Genomic DNA, 21,370 nt, shown 5'->3' with positions numbered 1-21,370 from the left:
GTACGGGAGCGTCTCTTTCTCTCACTCACACACACACATCCTTCCTGGATGGTCTGTTAATACAGTAACCTCACAGTAGTCACATGACGCCATTAAAAATGCTCCAAAAGGCTCCAACAGCACAAACACAGTCCAGCGGTCCAGTTAGCAGACAGCTAACAACTACACCAGCCTGTGTGATCATCCACTTGCCAGTCAAAGAGGCCACGCCCCCTGATTTATACAGGTGAGTTTAGGAACCATCCTCCCCCTTGGAGTTGTTAAAAAGGAGGAAATTATCTATAAAGACATGATGAGATTGTGTATCAGGTTTTAAGCATGTTTATTTCTGCTGCAAAATTTTAACATGGGAGTTTACGGGCACTGACTCACTGCTGCCACTGCTGGACCTCAGAGGAACTGCAGGGATCTGTCTGTAATTACTGTCAGTGCCAGCAGGGGGAGCTTCAGGACTAAAGTTTAAATATTTGTGCTCTAACTTTCATAAAGTGAAAATATTCCAGAGGTATGTGTGATGGGTTGAGATCTATTAGGTCGAACTGCTCAGAGATTAAATTATTGATCTTGTTTTTGACCATATTGTTTCATTTGCTGACTTCCTGTCTCTCATTGTGACGTTAAATGTTGTGGAGAGGCTCTTGTTTTGTTTTTCTTCACTCAGCTGCTGATGGGCGGAACTGAACCACTCCCTGCACACAAAGCTCCCTACCCCTCCCCCCGGGCTGGCTCTCTGGTGACGATAGCACTTCCTGAATCACCTGGACAGGTGAACAGCTACGGTGTTGACCTACCTGTCGGGCTGTGACCTGCTACAGGATGAAAATAGACCTCACCGGCGGCCTCAGAGTTGAAACTCAACATCTGTGTGAGTACTGGTTTTATTTGAGAGAGAACGTTAAGGGTTCGATTCCGCTGTTGGTTCCTGTGTGAGAGGTGAAGCTGAAGTGGCTGTAGTCATAATAAATCCCGCACTCAGTTTTAATCGCGCCGGTTCTTCCCGGACCATTTACCTTTGACTGGGCTCAAAACGATTCCGTCCAGTTCATTAAAGAAGGATTAACACATCTGTTAAAATATCTCCTCATCCAGAGTTTGTATGCTTGTTTCTTTAAGGTTTGAGGATTTCTTACGTGTAGTTCAAAAAACTCATTGTCTGCCTGAAATCTGCAGCAATGTTATTTGCCAAAAAAAGACTGCTTGTATTGGTGTAAATGATTTTTGGCCTATGATATATGAAACATATGTCAAATATGTCCCTCAAATGATCTCAGGTTGTCTTGAGCCACCAACAACACTCTTGTTTTATCCAGCTAATAAGTCTCTTTGACATTAAAAGTGTGTTTTTTCAAGAGACACTTGGTTAAGATGGCAGCAGATATAACAAAGTAGTTCAAGAAAGATATTTTAAGTGGCCAAAAAGGACTGGATTGGTTATAAAGCAGGTACAACAACACAGGTTCATACTTACAACATAACTTAATATATAATTCATCTCTAAATCATGTTCTCTACAGTCTGTTTACCAATATAAGTAAAGACATTACACATAAAAAAACAAACAAACATTGAAACATTGGAAATCACTTCGTTACAACACCTACTTCAGTTTCCTCCACCTCAGCTTCACAGAGAAACTAACACACCTCCCTTGTGAATAAAGCACAATCTGTGTTTGTGAGAGCAAAATGATTTTAAAAAAAGCTTCAGAGAATGTAATAAAGTAAGCCTGACAATAATATGTTCTTTTTGTTTACTAATAACTGGTTTCAAATCCATAAATCAACTGCTCGTTTGAAACTCTGATTGGCAGCAGCTCACTGATCAGTCTGCTCAATCTCATCTTTTTCTGGAGGCGATTAATCAGTCAACAGATCAGTTTGATGGAGAAGGTGATCAGTAGTACTTTGGGACTTTTACTTTTGAAGGACTCAGCGGTGTTTGTAACGCCACCCTGAAGTCATTGGATGAACATCGGTTTTTCTACTCTGTAGACTGTAGACCCGCTGAAAGGTAAAACCAAACAGTTGTGGATTAAGCTTACTTGTTGTTCCTAGAGTATTTAAAACTAGAATGAGGCAGAGCCTTCAGTTTTCAGGCCCCTCTTCTGTGGAACCACCTTCCTGTTTGGATTCAGGAGACAGACACTATCTCTACTTTTAAGATTAGGCTTCAAACTTTCCTTTCTGCTAAAGCATATAGTTAGGGATGGATCAGGTGACCCTGAATCCTCCCTTAGTTATACTGCAATAGGTGTAGGCTGCTGGTGGATTCCCATGATGCATTGAGTTTTTCTTCTTCAGTCACCTTTCTCGCTCACTATGTGTTAATAGAGCTCTCTGACTCTCTTCCACAGCATGTTTTTTGTCCTGTCTTTCACTGTATTTGATTTTGCACTGTATAAATAAAACTGAATTGAATAAACTGAACTGAATTAAGCGTGAGTGAATGTTTGAAGAAGCCTGCAACATTGCCACAGATATGATTTTAATATAAACGATGAAATGAAGACTCAGTTTACTAATAACCGGATTAAAATCAGCGGCGCTGCATGAAGCTGAAACTCTGCTCACAAATGTTCTGGCTCATGTATCTGCAGACGGTTGAACCTCAGACGGCTGAAAGGAAGACTTCTCATTTCAGGATGAGTGACTCTATGAAGACTCAGCTGGTGAGCTCCATCCATCTGCAGGAGGTGGAACTGCAGGAGAAACCTGCCGACGACAAGCAGGACAGCAACAATAGCAACAATGGTGAGTCTGATAATCGATAATCAAACATCTGGAGATGATGTGATGCCCTTGGAAACATTGGAGGGTCCTGTGAGGCCCTTTGAAACGTTTCCTAAAAAGGTTGTGATGTTATTGTGAATGAACCTATCTGCAAAAACTGCAAAAACATCAGGAGAAGCACAGTAGGTTTCTGCCATGGGCAGGTTTTAACGGTCAGTTTCACTACAGAGACCTTCTTTGTACTTTATTTCAGTCCAGTTTTATTCCTAAAGCACTTAACAGCAGAAGTGCGATGCTTTATTCTGAAAGGTAAAGACTCGAATTCCTGTTCAAAGAATTTCCTTTGAACAGGAAGAAACCTCCAACAGAACCAGGATCAGGCGGTCCTGATCAGGAGCATGCTGGGACTCAAGTCCTCTGCAAGGAGGTTAAAGCTCAACTGTTTTAGGATCATATCAGTCCACCACAGAAGAACTAGTTCTCACCACCTCATTTCCCTCATTATGAAATTAAAGGTGTCTGTCACAGCCATTCTGAGCAAGAGGAAGGTGGTGATGTTAGTTGATGTATTGATTGATTGATTCTTGCAGCAGATAAAACGTTTACAGTGGAGGATGCCGTGGAGAAAATCGGCTTCGGGCGTTTTCACATTCTGCTGTTTGTCATCATGGGCAGCTCCAACGTGAGTAATGTTTATGCTCAGCAGCAAAATACTCAGAGTATTTAAAGTAATCAGGGTGCTCACTGTTGTGCTCGTGTTTGTGCGCAGATCGTGGAGGCGATGGAGATCATGTTGTTAGCTGTGGTTTCTCCGGAGATTCGATGTGAGTGGCGTCTGGATGACTGGCAGGTGGCACTCGTCTCCACTGTGAGTCACAGCACACAGACTGATCTGCTGATAATTTATTGATTAATCAATTAATTTGCGTCAACCAGTTAGGCTGAAACCTCTGAACTCTCAGAGGGTAACCCTGACCTCAGTAGGGCTTTCTTTAGCATGGCTTGACTTTATATGGTCAGCAGCTCTGAACAGGTCTCACTGATCGATCACGTTCACAGTCAGCAGAGCAGCTTCTTGTTTCATTACATCAGAGGCGTGTGAGCTCATTAACGTGATGGCTATATGAAAGTGCTGCAACACTTCTCTCTGTGTCCTCAGATGGTTTTTCTGGGCTTCATGGTTTGTGGAGTGTTGGGAGGATACATCGCCGACCGATACGGACGCTGGAAGGTCAGAAACAACCGACACGCAAGGTCTCAGCTGGAGTCTGTGCACTGATTGGTTGACTGCTGGTGTGTGTGTGTGTGTGATCCAGGTCGTGTTCGGTGGCTTCGTGTGGAGTGCGTACTTCTCGCTGCTCACGTCATTCGCACCGTCGTACGGTTGGTTCATCTTCCTGCGTGCCATGGTGGGCTGCGGCGTAGCAGGAGTGTCGCAGGGGTCAGCTCACACACACAAACATTACGCTGAACATCCTGCAGTCTGATTGGCTGGATGGTGGTAAGCTTCAGTGGCTGCTCTAATTGATAGTGTCTCTGTTCAGGTTTGTGCTGAAGACCGAGTTCATCCCGGCAAAGCATCGAGCCACCCTGCTGCCTCTGGCCACCGTGAGTTCATCCTTTCTTTGAATTTCACTGGTTTCCACAAAAATAAAGACGAGGAAGTCAGAATCATGTTGACCACAAAGTACTGCTCCATCTGGGAGACCTCACAGAGCGAAACATCACAGAGGTCCTAATGAGTGTCCACACAGGAAGCGATCATCAGCATCACTTTATCACTGACAGTTGGTCGCTATCAAACATTACAGGCTGAGGTTGCCTGGGTAACCCACCGCTGTATATCAGTCAACAGTATTTGTGACTCCGTTGGTCGTTGCCTTTATTGCTTACCTGGAAGTTGATAAAAGTTTTACTGAGGGATCACCCACTTCCTGTCACCAGCTGTTATTTCGCTCGCAGTTCCTTCCTTACTCTGCTCTAATCCTCATTTCTAAGGTCATGTTTTGGAAATCAGATATTGTGATAGCACAGAAGTTGAGAGGGTTCTAGTGCCCATTACTGAGGATCTCACAGGGTTAAATCCAGTGTTTTATTTGACCTTCATAATAATCATGGGCAATAGCAGCTTGACGCAGATTTTATTACATGGAAAACTCAACATGCTCAGCATAAAAGATAAAAACATAAAAGATGAGTAGGTCTATTATCTTTTTAAGGCAATACAATCAAAGAAACACGTGTCAGTGTATACACGCAGTTATTAATCACAGTCTTGTGGAGATAATATTCTGTTTTTAAAGAGATGTGAGAAAGATAAAGTTTTAGATGTCCAGCAAATACAAAACATCACAAGGCGACAGCAGCAAAGCTCAGAGTCCGTCTCTAAAACACGTACATGTATCATAAATCACAGATAATGGTCTGTTGCCAGCCTTATTTTAATGCTTAATACGCGTCATGGAGAGAGCACAGCTCCATGGGTAACAGCTTCAGCTCACGTCACGTTGTTTGTTTGTTTTTCTCCCATGGGGTTTTCAAAGGCATCCTCAAACTCAGCTTAGTTACCTGTATGGTGTGATGTCATCAGTTCAGATCTCCCAGCATGCTCCCTGTTTGTGTGTCAGATATTCTGGATGCTGGGCTCCATGCTTATCATCATTCTGGGTATGCTGGTGGTTCCAACTTTGGGCTGGAGGTGGATGATACGGATCTCTGTCACGCCGAGTATCATCCTCATCTTCCTCTTTAAGGTGAGATATGCCCCTCACCTGTCCACCCTAACCAGTGCAGCAGTGCTGTGATCATTAGATTAGAAATGAATGCACATATGAACATTCAGTGTGGCAAATTAAACGAAGAATGAAAGATTCCTAAAGAGGTTTTCAAAGATGTTTAAGTCTTACTGTAATAATTCACAGTTACTAAAAGAAGTGAGGGATGATTTGGAGGTTCTGAAGTAGTTTGTCAGGTTTTAGGTTGTTGGTTGTTAAACTAAAAGTGCCAAAAGGAGAGGGGTGGAAAAAAAAGAGAAGCGGAGGCACTAAACTAGTAGAAATCACATGAAGTGCCACTTAAAGCATAAGCTGGGGAAGACTAAGTTGCCACAATAATCTCATCAAGGCTAATGTGAGTTTCTGATTGCTGGATGTATTCAGGCTCGTGAACCCAGACTGACTGCTGTTTCTGTATGTATTGATTCAAATCAGTTTATTCCTGAGTCGGCTCGTTACAACGTATCAGCAGGAAAGACTGAGGCTGCCATGAAAACGCTGCACTGGATTGCTAAAATGAACCGAGCTTCTCTTCCGCCAGGACGACTCGTGGAGCCCGTCACGGTGCGTTAAGTGCAGTGAGTAAGACTTGAAATAAGTGTACCGATCTTCCTGAAAGTCGTTTGCTGAAGGAATCTTTCAGCTCCTGAAAATGTTTTGCTGTCAAAATGATTAAAAATATTTCAAAATTGTTTTATCTTAAAGTTTGTGATAACAGTCTACTGGAAAAACACTACACAGGGCAGTATGTGTAATTCACAGGGATGTCCTGATGGTGGCTCATAATATAAAGCAACTTGATGTGATTGCCATTGTGATTTGGCGCCGTATAAATAAAACTGTTGAATTGAGTTGAATCTGAGGGTATCACTGGATTCAGTCATAGGATATTCGGTGTGAATGTTCCTGTGTGTTTCAGAGCGAAAGAGGCAGCTGGAGAATTCTGCTCAGCCCATTATTCAGGAGGACATCTGTACTGCTCTGGTACTCATGGTAATGGTATTTTATTTTTTAGTGTTTTAATAAAAGCAGGCTACATAGCCGTCACAGTAAAAGGGCATCAAAGGAGCAAATTATCAGATAAAAGCAAAAGATCCAGTGAAAGCAAACTGGAGGTTTGCACAGGTTACAATTATAGACAGGAATAGTCATGAAAAACTTTCCTTCTTTAAGGAAACCAAATCAGAAAGTATGCGTGCTTTATATTAAAACATAGTAAGGTATCATAGGCATAGAGGAGAATACTGTATTATGTCTTCTGATTGGATGCCAAATAGGGAGATTTAAAGTACTAAGTTTATACAGACAAAAGTTGTCTATGAAGTGTTTCAAGCATTTCTGGAAACATTTCGTAGACAACTTAAAATGCTCCCAGCAGTTTTTTTCCCAACCATAGACACATCCGAGGTTTGTAGAAGTCATTGAATGTGGTTGTTATACCCAGTATGTATAATCCTTCTTGGACCTGTTAAGGACCAACTTTCATTTGTTTCACTGTCAGGTTTGTGGCATCGTTTATATACTACGGCTCAGTGCTGAGCAGTTCAGAACTGTTGGAGAAGAACCTGTTGTGTGTGATCGATGCTGACAAAGAGCATCAGGTCAAACATCGCCATGAGGACGGACTGTGTTACTGCATCCCCTTTGGTTACAGTGACTACCAGACTCTGCTTATCAGCTGCCTCGGAGAGGTTGCATGTGAGTCATCGTCAGCGAAATGCGTTGAGAGAATTTTCAGTTCATCAGTTTTTCAGCCACACTTGCAGAATAATTCCTAAAACGTACTGCGAAGGTTTGCTGCTGTGCTGTTTCCGGATCAGGTCTACTCTGACTCCTCTCTTCTATCCTCCCAGTGGTCCCAGCAAACATCGCTCTGCTCAACGTGTTTGGACGCAAGATGACTCTGACCGTGCTGCAGCTGTTAGCAGCCTTTTTCTTTATGATACTCAACATTTGCTCCACTATGTAAGAGCCCCACAGATTGGACCCCCCTGACCGGGTCCAAGTGTATGACGTCATCTCATTAGAGCAAGTCAAGGTTTGTGATGTCATCTGGTCTGTTTTGGTCGTGCAGGTTTGGCTTCACGGTGCTGCTGTTTCTGCTGCGGTCTCTGGTCTCCATGAACTTTAATGTGGTTTACATCTACACAGCAGAGGTACGTTCACAGTCTGCTGGCTTCAACGGTGCATTTTTTAAGGACCGGGTCTGAGGTGACAGGAGTTTTGGTTTCTCAGGTGTACCCCACGGTGGCGCGCTCTCTGGGGATGGGTTTCTGTACGTCGTTCAGTCGCATCGGAGGAATGATCGCTCCGTTCATTGCTCAGGTGCGTTGGCTGTCCTGCTTAATGATCAGAGTTTTCAGGTTTTTGGTCCAGTCTATCATTGCTTTGTGTGTACTTCAGGTGCTGATGTCTCAGTCGGTGATTCTGGCTCTCTGTCCGTTCGCTGTGGCCTGTGTGCTCTGCGCTCTAGGAAACTTCCTGATGCCAATAGAAACCAAAGGACGAGCTCTGCTGGTGAGAATGTGATTTTGTATGAGCTTTGTTCTTTTTTCTTATGTCTAAATGCCGTGGTCTGACATGTTTGTTTGTTTGTTTGGATTTTTTCAGCAAAACTCCTGATGGTGTCTCTGAACAAACTGCTGCTCTTTGTTATTTCATTTTGGTTACATGTGTAAAGACTTTAAATATGATACTGACCTCAGGTGTTGCTGTGCCTTCATTAACAGCTCAAAGGGAATGAATGTTTGTTAGCATCAGTGAAGGAAACCTTACATTGTTCAGGTTGTCAGGCCAGTTATGAGCCCTGTTTCTCTGGTTTTTGTAGGATTATCTTTCACCTCCTCCTGCACTTCACATGAATCAGCTGTTACTTTATGCTTAAAAGATTCAACAGTATAACAATGTAACATTATTTCTGGCTCTTTGTATGTAAAGAATAATAATTACCGTATATTTTATAAACATATCCAGAAGGTACAGGTACAGGTACAGTAGGCTCTAACAGTAATTCTGTATGCTCATTAATAAACTCCAACTATTGAACAAAGTGTTTGTGTGAGATAGTCTACCTGTGGATGTTTTTTTTCCTTCATGCTACAGATGTCATGTTTTACTTTGATCATATAAAACTGAATTTAATGAGAACATCCTGTGAGTGCAGTGTAAATGATCTTCCTCTGGCGCCACCTTCAGGACAAATGATACAGGCTCACGCCTCAGGTGTGATATGAGCAGCCTCTCAAGTGCAGCTGTAACGGAGTCAAAAAAAAGAAGCTTTATAACATGTTAATAGTTGGAGCATGTGCCAGATTTCGATGTCTCATTATGGAAATTTGTGATTGGAGAAAATTAATTAATTGATGTAAAAATAAATAAATAAATAATCTTTTGTGGTAAACTGTAGGCAGTTCATGCTTGTCGGCCAAATAAATGCTGTTCAGATTAAAAATTTTAAAAAAGGTGATGATCGCAAAGTGAGCATGACCCTTCAAGCCATATTAATGGTAAATTTGCTGGGTTAAGGTAAATGGGAATGAAGACAAATACTACTATAACTCTCGAAAATTCACAATTATTATTCATATGAACATTACCATATTAAACTAACTATATTAAACTTGGAGCCACCTGGTCGACAAATAACGCAACTGCATTGTTAAGGTTCCTCGTGGCTGCACAACATGCCAGAGCAAAGGAAAATGATCCCAAAATGGAGACGGGTGCAGGTGAGCAGCATTGGTGTTTCTGTATGTTTAATAGTGAAAATGTTCTCACAGTAGTAATAGTTCGTATGTGTTTTTGTTATAAGCACTTCTAGCATGTACCCTGAAAGTTACAGCTCTAATAGTGGAGCTCTTTTGGAGCTCTTAATAGTAAGTTTATTTACAATTAGTACTTATGGTTAGCATGCTAAGCTAATACTCGTTAGCCAGTTGGGTGCTTACTGGCTGGCTCCTGGCTCTCATGTTTTGTACGGGAGTACATCACAGGTCAGGCTAACATGACCGGGCTGGATACAATAAAATTATATCTAAACGTTACTGTGTGTGTTTTCATTGAAAAATAATACATGAAAATATTTTATAAATTACCTGCACTATAGCAATATGTGCGGCTATATAAAGAGCCACCAGCAGGAAATAATCGCGGGAATAGTTTGTGGTATCGGTGGTTCATCTGCTGAGTAAAAAGATAAGAAAAGGAAAATGGATCGGGTGCTTGTCACAGTTGCTGCTGGCATTATGTACCTTAAGGCTGAAGAAGAAGCAGCGCAACTGAGAAGATCCGGGAGAGAAGAGCCAGAATGAAGATGAGGGGGAGGAGACGTGCCTTGATGGCGTGCCTTCTTCACTCAGTACATTTTTAAAAATAACTAATAGCCGAGGCTGCCTGTCGCCTGGGGGACGTCGTATGGTAAGGTCATCGTATAATGATCTTCCCGGACTACTCAAAGTTGCTGAGTGAGAAGCGGAATAAGTTTAATGAGTGCAAGAAGCTTCTGCACAACAAACGTATTGGTTTCTCCTTAATTTACCCAGCAGTGCTTGTTGTGAAAGCTCCTCAGGGATCCCGTCGCTTCGAGGACCATAAAAAAGCAATGACTTTCATTCGCCCCATGGTGTAAAACTGGTTTGTTTGCCTGTTTGTTTTTGTCGTTTTTTTGTTGGGGTTTTTTTCCCTTCATCTGTCGCTTTTGTTTATTTTTCTGGGTAGTAATTTTCTCCTGTTTTGTTTTTTGTTCTTTGTTTGTTTGTTTTTGTTTTTGTTGTTTGTTTGTTTGTTTGTTTTTGTTTTTCCTAGACCCCAAAGTACTGGAAAAGGTCGTGGCTCCAAAACTCCATTAATAAAACCTTATTAATGGAGTTTTTATTATGTTTAGAGAGAGATACAAATGATGATTATTACGTGCTCGCTTCATTTTCGTATTAAGGACAATTCTGGAGGTTAACTCAGACCTCTTCTCTAAACTGAATTGGACACAAGGTGGAGCGGTGAGTTCATACCCTTAGTGGATCTATTGTACTGTGTCCATTCTCAATGTTCTGTTTGTTAAACTGTATTATGAGCATTAAACTAGAACAAAGTTTGGTTTGGAATGTATGTTTTATAGATAAGACTGTAGATCCAGTATATTCGATTGCGGGATTTTTTATTTTTTTTATTTACACATTAACAAGAGAATTCTCAGTAAAACCAAAGTTACTTTCCCTAGTAACTAGTAAAGCAGGGCGATATGACCAAAAATATTTATCACGATATACATTTGAAAATTTGCGATAACGATATAACTGACGATATAATTGACACTAGACAAAATACTTTACAACTCCTCAACTTTATTAGTGAAAAAAAACCCATAAATGTATTTTCACTTAAACAAGCAGCTGTTTTTTATGTGCATTAAAGTTATATAAAAATGTAACAGTGCAAATGCAAATTTCTTGCTGACAGTTTAACCAAAAGGCATTTCCAGTGGAAACTGGCCGACATATCCTGAGCATAACCATGTATAATATGCACAAAACTTAAAAAGAGGTTATACACACACAATACGGTAATATTATGTTGAAGCACAGTACGTATCACTCCGCGAGGCTCCTGCCTACGGTAGCCGTAATGCTCCGACAATCCATCAAGCGGTACGGCTTCGTAGCTTAGCAAAGTCGGACTAAAACATTTGACAGATTTTCGAGCGTCGTGTACGACATAAAATCGTTTCGAGGTCAGTAAACACAACCAGAATTCATACATAAGGCACACGGGATTATAAGGGGCACTGTCGATTTTCAGAAAAATCAAAGGATTGATTTTAAGTGTGCCATATTTTCCAAAAAACACGGTAATAACGACGGCCCGCTAGCATGCGCTACCAAAAATAGTGCTTTGTTGTGTATCTGATGGATGAAAGCCAAACCAGTTCCACACCACTGAAGTTGCAGCATTTTTACAAACCAATTCTGGTTCATCCATTTCATTCAACGATCCGCTTTCGCCCTTCTCATTCTGCGTCGCCGGCATGTGCGTATGAAAACAAAGGTACTGCGCATGCGCGTTTTATCCATATTCTATCGCGATATTTAATTTTCCTATCGTTGCCCAACATTACACCGGTATTACCGTGAACAGTATGATATAGCCCAGCCCTAGTAACTAGTTACTTTGAAAGTAACGAGTAACTTGAAGTAACTGAGTTACTTTTGATAGAAGTAACTAGTAATGTAACTAAGTTACTAATTTAAAGTAACTTACCCAACACTGGTGACAGTGGATCAACTGAAATATTTGGACGCTCCCATTACCGTTAAAGAAATAGTGGGAGTTATTAAACACCTTCCCTCTGATAAAGCACCAGGCCTGGATGGCTGTACGGCTGGATTTTATAAATCCTCTCCAGAAGATCTAGCGCCACTGCTTTTAAACACTTATAATGAATCTTTTCAAGAGCGTAGGCTCGCACCTTCACTATCTGAAGCCATTATTACACTTATCCTGAAGAAGGACAAGGACCCCACTGACTGTAAAAGCTACCGACCGATAAGCCTGACCTCCTATGATAGTAAAATTTTATCTAAAATTCTGGCTAATCGATTAAACTGGGTAATAACCTCTCTTGTACATGTAGATCAAGTTGGTTTCATAAGCTCACGCTCTTCAGCTGATAATATTTGGAGGTTAATTGACATTATATGGGCGGTTCAGGACAGTCATTCTCCCATAGCTGCGATTTTGCTGGATGCCGAAAAGGCATTCGACAGAGTCGAGTGGAGATATCTATTTGCCACTTTGGAGTGTTTCGGTTTTACTAAAAGCTTTATTAACTGGATTCATCTTATATATGTACACCCCAAGGCATCAGTACTTACAAATGGAATAATAGGGCTTTCTTTTGAACTAGGTAGAGGAACCAGGCAGGGGGATCCCCTCTGCCCACTCCTCTTTGCTCTGGCCCTTGAACTGCTGGCAGAGGCTATTCATAGGGAGCCCAATTATCCAGGTGTCAGTATAGGGAGAGACTGTCATAAACTGTTGTTGTATGCTGATGACATTTTGCTTTTTATATCAGACCCAGAAAAGTCTTTAAAGTCCTTGCAGGTAATAATAAATACGTTCTCAGCTATTTCTGGTTACAAGGTGAATTAGACCAAATCGAAGGCCCTTCCTTTAACTAGTTATTGACCTAGGTCACTTTTTCAAACCGGTATGTTTTCCTGGCCTCAGAAGGGCATTAAGTATTTAGGCATTACCTTCCCGCCTCATCTGTCAGACCTAAGATAAATTTTGAACCTTTACTCAGCGATATGAGAATTAATGTTGATCGTTGGTCTCAGATGTATCTCTCGATGTGGGAAAGGTAAATGTAGTTAAAATGGTATGTACACCTAAGTTCAATTATTTGTTGCAGGCTCTACCATTTCATGTTTCTTTGAAATACATCAAACAATTTGACCAGCTTTGCAAAGCATTGATATGGAATAATAAAAAGCCTAGACTGAATTTGAGAAAATTGCAGAAACCAGTAGACAGAGGTGGGTTAGGGATGCCCAATCTACTTTTATATCATTATGCTTTTTCTCTTTGGCATTTGGCACATTGGTTTTTACCCCCTGAGAAAGCGCCTCCTTGGTTCTCTATTGAAAGTACTGCATGCTCGCCATTTACACCATTATATAGCTTATCAACTAATCTGTCCCCCCACATCCAATCACATCCGGTATTTTCTCATTTAAAAGAAGCATGGAAAAGATTGTCCAAATTATTCAAATTTGACCCACATCTCAACCAATCTGCTGGTATTTGGTATAATCCCAAACTTTCTATTGCCAAATTACCCTTCTTTTGGAAGCTCCGGTTTCAGAGAGGTATAACAGTTGATAGGTTTATGCTACAAACCTATTCGCTGGAACGTTCAAGACAATTCTACTACGCAGCAATAGCAAGACACGAGTAGGCAAAGTTCTTTGTGTCACTCATATATGATGGAGAGAACCATGACAAGCGCCGTTCCTTCGCTTGACCCCAGTCGCTCTCGTCCACACTCCCTCGTAACACTGCTCTTTTATTGAGGTTACATGAATATACATAGGTTCATTAACATATGACGTATACATACAAACAAAGAGTACCTTGCCTGTGCGTGTTCAGAGTGTGACCCCATAAACGACTTCCCTAAACCTGCTCGTCTGGAAGTTCAGCAGTTCATCTAAACAAAAGGCACTTAGACTAAAACAGATATAAATGTGTTTGCTATACCAGAAGGCACACAGAGTCTTTACAGACTGCTAAGGATCAAACCTCTATCAACATGCAATTGATTATAAAACTTTAAGCATATATGAGTAAATATTTCTAAGCATAAATGACAATCCAATATTATAAACCTGACACAGTGCTGGGGGATCTTTACAAAAACAGTATATTTAAATCATTTGAAAAACTTGCAGAAGAATTTGATTTTGTCACGGCTGGCGGAGGGAGCCGTGTGGTGTGGAGGAAAAGGAGGACCCAAGATGCAGCAAACTGATGATACGAGTGATGTTTTATTTAGTGATGGGACGTTCTGTATCGAGGCTTCGGAGCGTGTGTCGAGTAATGGAGGGGGCGTTTCCGCGAAGCGCGTATCGAGGCTTGCTTCATTTATGGGAGGAGCTGAAAATGATGACGTCCGAAGCCTCGCTGCCCGGCTGTACCACGTGACTGGTTCATGAAGTGGTTCGAACTTTGCCGCGAGATATGACAGCGATATAAACCCCTCAGACTTCATTCAAAAATGTGGGTGTTTGATGGAGAGTTGCGGTTAGTGAGAGTTTGGAGACCGTATGGAGGTTTATGAGAGTGAGGAAAGTCAGGAGAGAATGGAGCCAGCTAAGAAGAGGAGGATGTCCTCCCCTGTGTGGGAACATTTTGATCTTATTCCTCCCAACAAGGTATGTAAATTTCTACAGAAGATGTATTTTCATGATACTGATGGTGCAATACAATTTATGTTGAGCTGTCTTGACTTTTGTACAAGGTGAAGTGTTTGCTATGTGCCAGGGAGCTGGGATATAACAGCAACACCTCATCCATGCTTAGGCACTACAGAGCTTTGCATGAGAATAAGGGGGACACCGATCGTGGAGCAAGACCAGGTGAGCCATCAAATGCAATGATAATATAGGATGCAGTAATGTTACTAAATGATATAACAATATTATACAACTGTTATAAGTTACGTGTGATATTTATATTTGTGCTTTATCTTTATTGTCTTTCCTCAGGAGAACAATCTCAAATAGATGAAGACCTGGTCAGCATGGTGATTGAGGACTCCCAGCCATTTAGCATTGTGGAGGACAAAGGATTCAAAAGATTTGTTAAATCATTAAATCCTAGCTATGTTCTCCCCACTAAAATGTCATAAAAGCAGTGAAAATTTAGTTTTTACAGAATAAAATGTGAACAGGCAGGACTGAGGCTCAAAGCCTCAGTGTGTAGCTGTCCATACCTCAACGTTACAAAAGCACAACCACTGTCCACACCCCAACCACACCTCACCTCACAGTAAATGATCATTTCCATTTCAAGCATTTCCAAATAATCATTTCCCATACTGCCAGTATAAATATACACAGTGTACTGCCATCACTACAATATACATGTTTTACACACTCCTTTTGTTGTTGACATTTACAGGCTGTGTGCAAAATGCCACACTCTTCAAATTCATGCCAGCTATTATTTTTACGTCCAGTAGGTGTCCTGCTAGAGCAAATGAAGCTTCATGAAGCTTCGCGTTGGGGTGAACCAATTGGATGAAAAGCTTCAGTGCTTCATGGGGCTTCATCTGCCCATCACTAGTTTTATTTACAAAGGTGGTGGTGGCAAAAACAGGCAACGAGGTATGAGTAATTTACAAACGGAAACCTAAACTGGGAGAAACTAAATGACAAACCTGAGACCATACAAAGGGGGTGCGGGGCAGAGGGACGCAGAGACGGGACGCAGAGACGGGACGCAGAGACAGGACACCATGGAACGCAGATGAACGCAGATATACGCAGAAATACACGGATGAATGCAGACGAGCCGACAACCAACACAGACCGACACCCACTAAATATACACACACAAGGTAATCAGGTAATCACACACAGGAGGGAAGAACAGCTGAACCTAATACACATGAGGACCGGAGGAGACAAGCTGAACACCATGACAACAGACACAGACCTTCAGAACAGAACAGGAAATCCAGAACACGAGCCTTCAAAGTAAAACAGGAAACACAGACTGATTTACAACACAACACGGGGACATGAACAGAGCACCAAGGACAGACACAGGTAGGGCTGACAATACACCAAACTACAGGTTCAACCCTAAACTAATACAAATCAGAATAAACACAAAACGCTGGGTCAACGACCCAGGACCATGACAGATTTACCTTGGCAGAAATTTTGGAAATACGTGCAACTAAGACATTTGATAGTTAATACATTTGGCTCATCCGCAAAGTTCCCTTTAAGCTGCAACTTTTTGGAGGAAATCAAAACAATCTTCGGGCGTGGACAAGAGGCATCAGCTTATTACAAAATGCTTTTATTAGCTTCCGATCCTAACACACTGTCCCTCAAAAGAACGAGGGAAATGGACTTAAATCTCAGCTTTACAGTGGAGGAATGGAATGGCATTCTTAGGAATCTGAAAAAAATGTCATGTGAACTGCGTTCAAGATTGGTTCAATTTAAGATTTTAAATAGAGTTTACTGGACACCCTCACGGTTGCACAGGGTGGGTCTAGCGACTGACGATGCATGTTGGAAGTGCCAGCAGGATAGTGGCACACTTTTACATTTGTGTAGGGTAATTTCCACTAAACCAAGTTCAAAAAGGGGAGTCTATGGCTGACGCGTGTTCCTGGTTTCCAAAAGAAATGCTTCCAGTTGCATTATGATTTGAAGACTGTTTATTTATTACAAGCTGAAGATGTAACAATGAACTCCTTCCTAAATTAGCATGAAAGTTCCAAAAAATAGCAGTTATCCAGAACTACCTGTGCACACAGTCAGAAAACCGTGAGACTCCTAACCTCTCTGTCCATGCTCCTCCCCTTCCCTCTCACACAGGGTTTCATGCTACTATTGCACTGACATACTTAAAGTGATAGGTACCCCCTTTTAGGTTCCAATCCCAAAACAGTGACTTAAAATTACTTTATGTAAACACATATATTTTCTCATTTATTAATCCTGAAAAGATGACTTATGTAATGAATCTATGAATTATAAAACAAACATGAACTCAATTGTAAATAAAAATATAAAGCAGACGTCTGGAGTTTACAATTTGCTTTGGGGATGCTCCAAAGTCCAAGATTTTTGGATTCATATTCATACTGTAGTAGAGAAGGTTGTAGGCCAAGGGGTGCCATTTATGAACAGTCTTTATGTAGTAGGAGACCCTTCAGCTTTGAGTCACTTACCCACTCCTCTTGCTCATTGGGTACAAATGGCTATTATACTGGGGAGGAAGCTGTTGGTGACAGAGTGGAAGGCCTCATCGACTCCTACCTTCTCTCAATTCTATATTTCTCTGGGACAAGTGGCAGCTTGCGAAAGATTATCATATAGGCTGCTAAATAGACTGGACGACTATAATGATAAATGGGCCAACTACCTTTCATATACAGGTCAGTGACGTATCCGGCTAAAGTAGTTAAGGTCGGACTAAATATGATAGCTGTAATTGGGTCTATGTGAAATATTGGCATCGTTGTGTATTTACTTTATTTTGGATTTTGTTTTTTTTGCATGAGAATATGTATTGATTCTCAATTTGTTTTGTTGTTGTGACTGGGAATGTCCATTCTGTTATCTTCTGTTGTTTTGGGTTTGTTTGTTTTTTTTTTTGTTGTTTTTGTTTTTTAATATTAAAATCTAATAAAGTTTGAGTCATAAAACCCCCCAAAAACTAATAGCCTGGTGTTTCTATGCATGTACTCCCAAATCTAGAGAAAAGGTTGCATTTGCTGTGTATAATATCTTATGGTGGTAGATCAATACTATAAAGCCTATACAGTTTAACGAATGTATCACTGAGCAGTACTGAAACAAGCTTTACTCTCCACATGACATATACTAAAAATAACAATAAATAATTCAGTACTGTTCAATAAATATATGTATATATATATATAGAAAAACCTAATCCATATCTGTTTACATACTTTAAGTGTCTTTTTTCTTGTTTAAAACAGGAAAAAGCCCAGCAAAAATATAAACACAAATAAATAACAGTGTCCCCATCCTTTAGCTGATCTCAAACCAGCCTTCAGACTCAGCATCAACATGCTTGTGCAAATGCTCCCCAGGGAAAAACAACACGGTTGGAACCACGAAATTGAGGTGCTTGTAACCATTTACTGGCTGGCCTGTGTAGCCTCATACAGAGTGACGGCATCTTATTGCCTTCCCGGCAAAGAGGCATTCCGTTGCACAGCTGGTACAATTGATGGATGCCATATCCTTGGGAACCATATCAGGTCCTACATAAATAGGAAACTGTTCCCCTCGCTTGTGCTGCAGGGCATCTGTGACTCCAAAGGTACATTCCTAGATGTGTACATTGGTAATTGCGGATCTGTGCATGATGCACTAGTACTGCGAAGATCCCCAATTTACAAACAGGCCATCTATCCACCAGCAGGCTTCTTCCTCTTGGGAGATGGAGGATACCCATGCCTTAAGCAGCCAGTGGCAATATTGAGCCTATATCGTCAGCCTGTGTCAAGTAAGAACATAATTCCCTTTTCATTACACCTACAAACACAGAGTAGTGCTACATCAGTTACTGTGAAGCACGCAGAGCTTTAACAGAACAAATGCAATATTATAATTCTACCTATTACACTAATTGAAAGTTTACTAAGCACTTAATAAAAGTACGTACTGTTTTTCTTTTAAAACTCAGAGGTAGAAAAGTTCAATCGGTACCATGCTAAGGCCAGACATCCTCAAAACATACTGGCGCTCCATCTTCTTGCGAGCCCTTGAGATTCGGCCTCTGTTTGCTCCCAAAGTTGTGGGGGCCTGCTGCATCCTCCAAAATATCTGTTTGGCAACAGATGACGTCTGCCATGAAGAAGGAGAGGAGGAAGGGGGTGGCACAAGCAGGACCCGAAGCCAAAACAGAAGGCACAGGCGCAGACACGGAGCTTTCAGGAACTTGTATTCGAGCCAGGCTTGCTGCACAACTGTCTGCTCCTGAACAGCTGCCTGCATGTCTGTTTGAACATAACTAGGTAAAGGTTTCATTTGTAAGATGTAGTCATGCCTTATCAGAAAAAGTTAAATTCAAATCATATTTTTTTACTAATTAGTGTTAGTTATTAGTTAAATTAAGTTAATTAGTTAAAATCCATCTTTATTTGTTCAAATTGTAAGTAGTGTGCATTAGTGTTCTTTTTTTGTATATTTTTTATAAACCTCAACCGTTAACCGTGTGTTCACGGTTATATAGGTTGAATCCAATGTTAAATGTTATTGTAAGTGTTACACTTGTTTAAATGATTTGTTTTACTTTGACTAAAGAGATTTCCCAGTTACACAGGAAGCAAAAAAAATAAATAATTTTTGACATGTAAAGTGCTTTATTTAAAAATTTTCAGTTTTTCATTTTCAGTTTTTCAAATAGTGACATATATCGCTCTGCCCTTTCAGTAGCTGCCCTCTCCCTCTCTTTCTCCCTAGCCAGAGCCGCTCTCTCTCTTTTTTCCTCTCTTTCCGCCTGGTCTTTTAAAAATTGTAGTATAGCCTGGCTGTCCCCGGGCCGCTTCCTCTGGCTCTTCCTCGACACTTCTGTAGAAGGGGATGAGACCGGAGTGCTGACTGCACCACCTGTAGTGGATGTCAGGTTTGCTGCAACTACCAGGGGTGGACTTATTGAGTGTTGCCCCTGGAGCACAGCATCCATCATTTTGTACCACTGCCAGGTGGTCCTCTACACCCTTGCCTGTTGGTGGGTCTTTAAGCTCCTAAAAATATGTATTAATTGCTATATTATCACAGTTACGTGGGCTGTATTACTAAATTGCAAAGTACATTTTATTTAAAAAACAAAACAAAACAGGGCCTTGCATTTAAGGAATGGTAAACAAGTATTTTTTTTAAACCACTCTAAGGAATCAGATAGGAACAGGTACATTACCTTGTATTTGGTCTTCAGATTGTTCCACTTCTTTTTTGCTTGCTTGGCTGCTATGGCCAGGCCTGAAGAGCTAACAAAGTCCCTGAAAGAAAAGAATGTGGCACAGTCACTTCAATAGCTAGTTATCGTAAGATGTGTTCCTCTAATCCTTCCCTAGAACACGGGGAGCAGCAAAACCAGTCAAAATGAATACTTGCTCCCATCAAGTCTTGCAGGAATTTCTCCTTCCTGTAAAAAGGCTCTCATTTTCCGCCCACCACTCAACGAGAGCCAGGGTTTTCTCACTTGTCCCTTGATTAAAATATAAAACATTAAATATTGCATTAGTATAATAATAATTCAAGCAAAGAAAAGCCTTTATAGGAGGGGAAAATGACAGCAAAACAATCAGGTGCTTTATTAAAAATTAATGTACATAGAAACGTAAAAATAATTTAAGGTTTTTAAACATTATATAGGATAGTATAACATTTGAATGAACAAATGGCTATTAAAAATACCAAATTGATTTATATCAGAACCTTTGGAGATAGCTGAAAATTTCCAAATGAAATGCAGAGATTAGGCCAGCATTCAAGTGTTCTGCATCCAATCAGGATGCAGAACACTTGTGCTATTTAAAAAAAGCATGCTAAATTGCATTTTTTTAAAAAGCTGCGAAAGGTGAACCGCGTTATAGCAAGGGACCACTGTACTTTGAACTGGAAGAGTACTTGCATAATTAAAACTGCAAGTACGCAAAAGTATGCATATTGAGGCAGGTCCTTCAACTGTTCTCATCCTCACTCATGTTGCTCATGTTGGTTCTTACTAGCTGCATGCTGTTTACAGCCTAGGAACATTTTTCTTTTTTTTTATTACTTAGTTTTTAATAAAGGTTTTAAATATTTTACAACAGAAAAGGAAAACAACAAACAACCGAAAACAACAATAACAAAACATGCAGTCGACTGAAAAGCACAGCTTTTTCCCACAAAGCAATTCTGGCAATGAGAAATGACTTTATATTCATGAATTGACAGCAGATCTACAGATGTAAGAGCAGCCTAGGAGAGGCATACAGATGTTTATATAGATGTGAGTAGGCTAGGAACATTTTTCAACCCCATGATTGATAGTATAACATGAAACTTGTGGTTTTTGTATAACAACATTATATGAGAAAAAATTATGTTTTTTAATTGTTATTGTTGTTGTTTTTTAAGTTAGAAATAAAAGCTCTTATTTCTTAGTTACCATAAGAAAAAAAATAATGCTGCCACTGTATGATCACATACCTGTTTGAACTTTTGAAGAAAGACTTTGACAGCATTGTGTTGTAGGAATGTAGATTAGTCTTTTGTTAACTAAGAAAAACAAGTAGAGTCACCCCAACCCTGAGGCCTGAATGTTGCAGTTGCGTAACACACTGTTGATAATGAGGTGTGATGTTGTCTTTGTACCTGAATAAATAGAAAACCCAGAGTAAGAGCAAGTCCAGTGTCCTCTTTGCATAGGCTTATGAAGTCACATCTACCTGACACTCTCAGGACCACAACAGCCACACAGCCTTTTAGCTGATGATGGTGGAGGTTTGGCTTCAAATCTCAGGTAAGCAGTCTAAGAGTAAAAGATGGTTTGATATGTGACGTTCACGTGGCCTTTAACGTAGGATGTCACACAGAGAGCTGCTTGGTG

At 40.7% G+C, this 21,370-nt stretch overlaps 2 protein-coding genes across 4 annotated transcripts; both read left to right on the top strand.

Annotated features, from left to right (window-relative positions):
* The first annotated feature begins 738 nt into the window (after positions 1-738).
* On the top strand, positions 739-8,552 carry svopl (SVOP-like). 3 transcript variants are annotated; one of them, XM_085251370.1, is made up of 16 exons: positions 739-865; positions 2,597-2,750; positions 3,323-3,411; positions 3,499-3,597; positions 3,889-3,960; positions 4,046-4,170; positions 4,274-4,337; positions 5,357-5,482; positions 5,939-6,067; positions 6,423-6,496; positions 7,005-7,201; positions 7,357-7,468; positions 7,578-7,659; positions 7,739-7,828; positions 7,907-8,020; positions 8,114-8,552. In XM_085251370.1, exons 2-16 carry the CDS (start codon positions 2,642-2,644, stop codon positions 8,123-8,125), a joined length of 1,494 nt encoding a protein of 497 aa, XP_085107496.1. In that variant the 5' UTR covers positions 739-865; positions 2,597-2,641; the 3' UTR covers positions 8,126-8,552. The 3 variants fall into 3 exon arrangements, with proteins under 3 accessions (XP_085107496.1, XP_085107494.1, XP_085107495.1); XM_085251368.1 differs by having other exon boundaries at positions 3,320-3,411; XM_085251369.1 differs by having other exon boundaries at positions 740-865; positions 2,641-2,750; positions 3,320-3,411.
* A 5,545-nt stretch (positions 8,553-14,097) lies between these two features.
* On the top strand, positions 14,098-15,075 carry LOC146555292 (uncharacterized). The gene is made up of 3 exons (XM_085251387.1): positions 14,098-14,430; positions 14,517-14,634; positions 14,764-15,075. The coding sequence occupies exons 1-3, from the start codon at positions 14,323-14,325 to the stop codon at positions 14,904-14,906; spliced, it is 369 nt and encodes a 122-aa protein (XP_085107513.1). The 5' UTR covers positions 14,098-14,322; the 3' UTR covers positions 14,907-15,075.
* The last annotated feature ends 6,295 nt before the right edge of the window (positions 15,076-21,370 follow it).

The sequence above is a fragment of the Mchenga conophoros genome, linkage group LG17 (genome assembly GCF_057382185.1).
Source record: "Mchenga conophoros isolate Kocher_MC1m ecotype Shallow Benthic linkage group LG17, M_conophoros_male_GT1.1, whole genome shotgun sequence".
Lineage (NCBI taxonomy): Eukaryota > Metazoa > Chordata > Actinopteri > Cichliformes > Cichlidae > Mchenga > Mchenga conophoros.
Note: the sequence above shows the minus strand (reverse complement) of the source record. Positions and strands in the feature narration are given on the sequence as shown.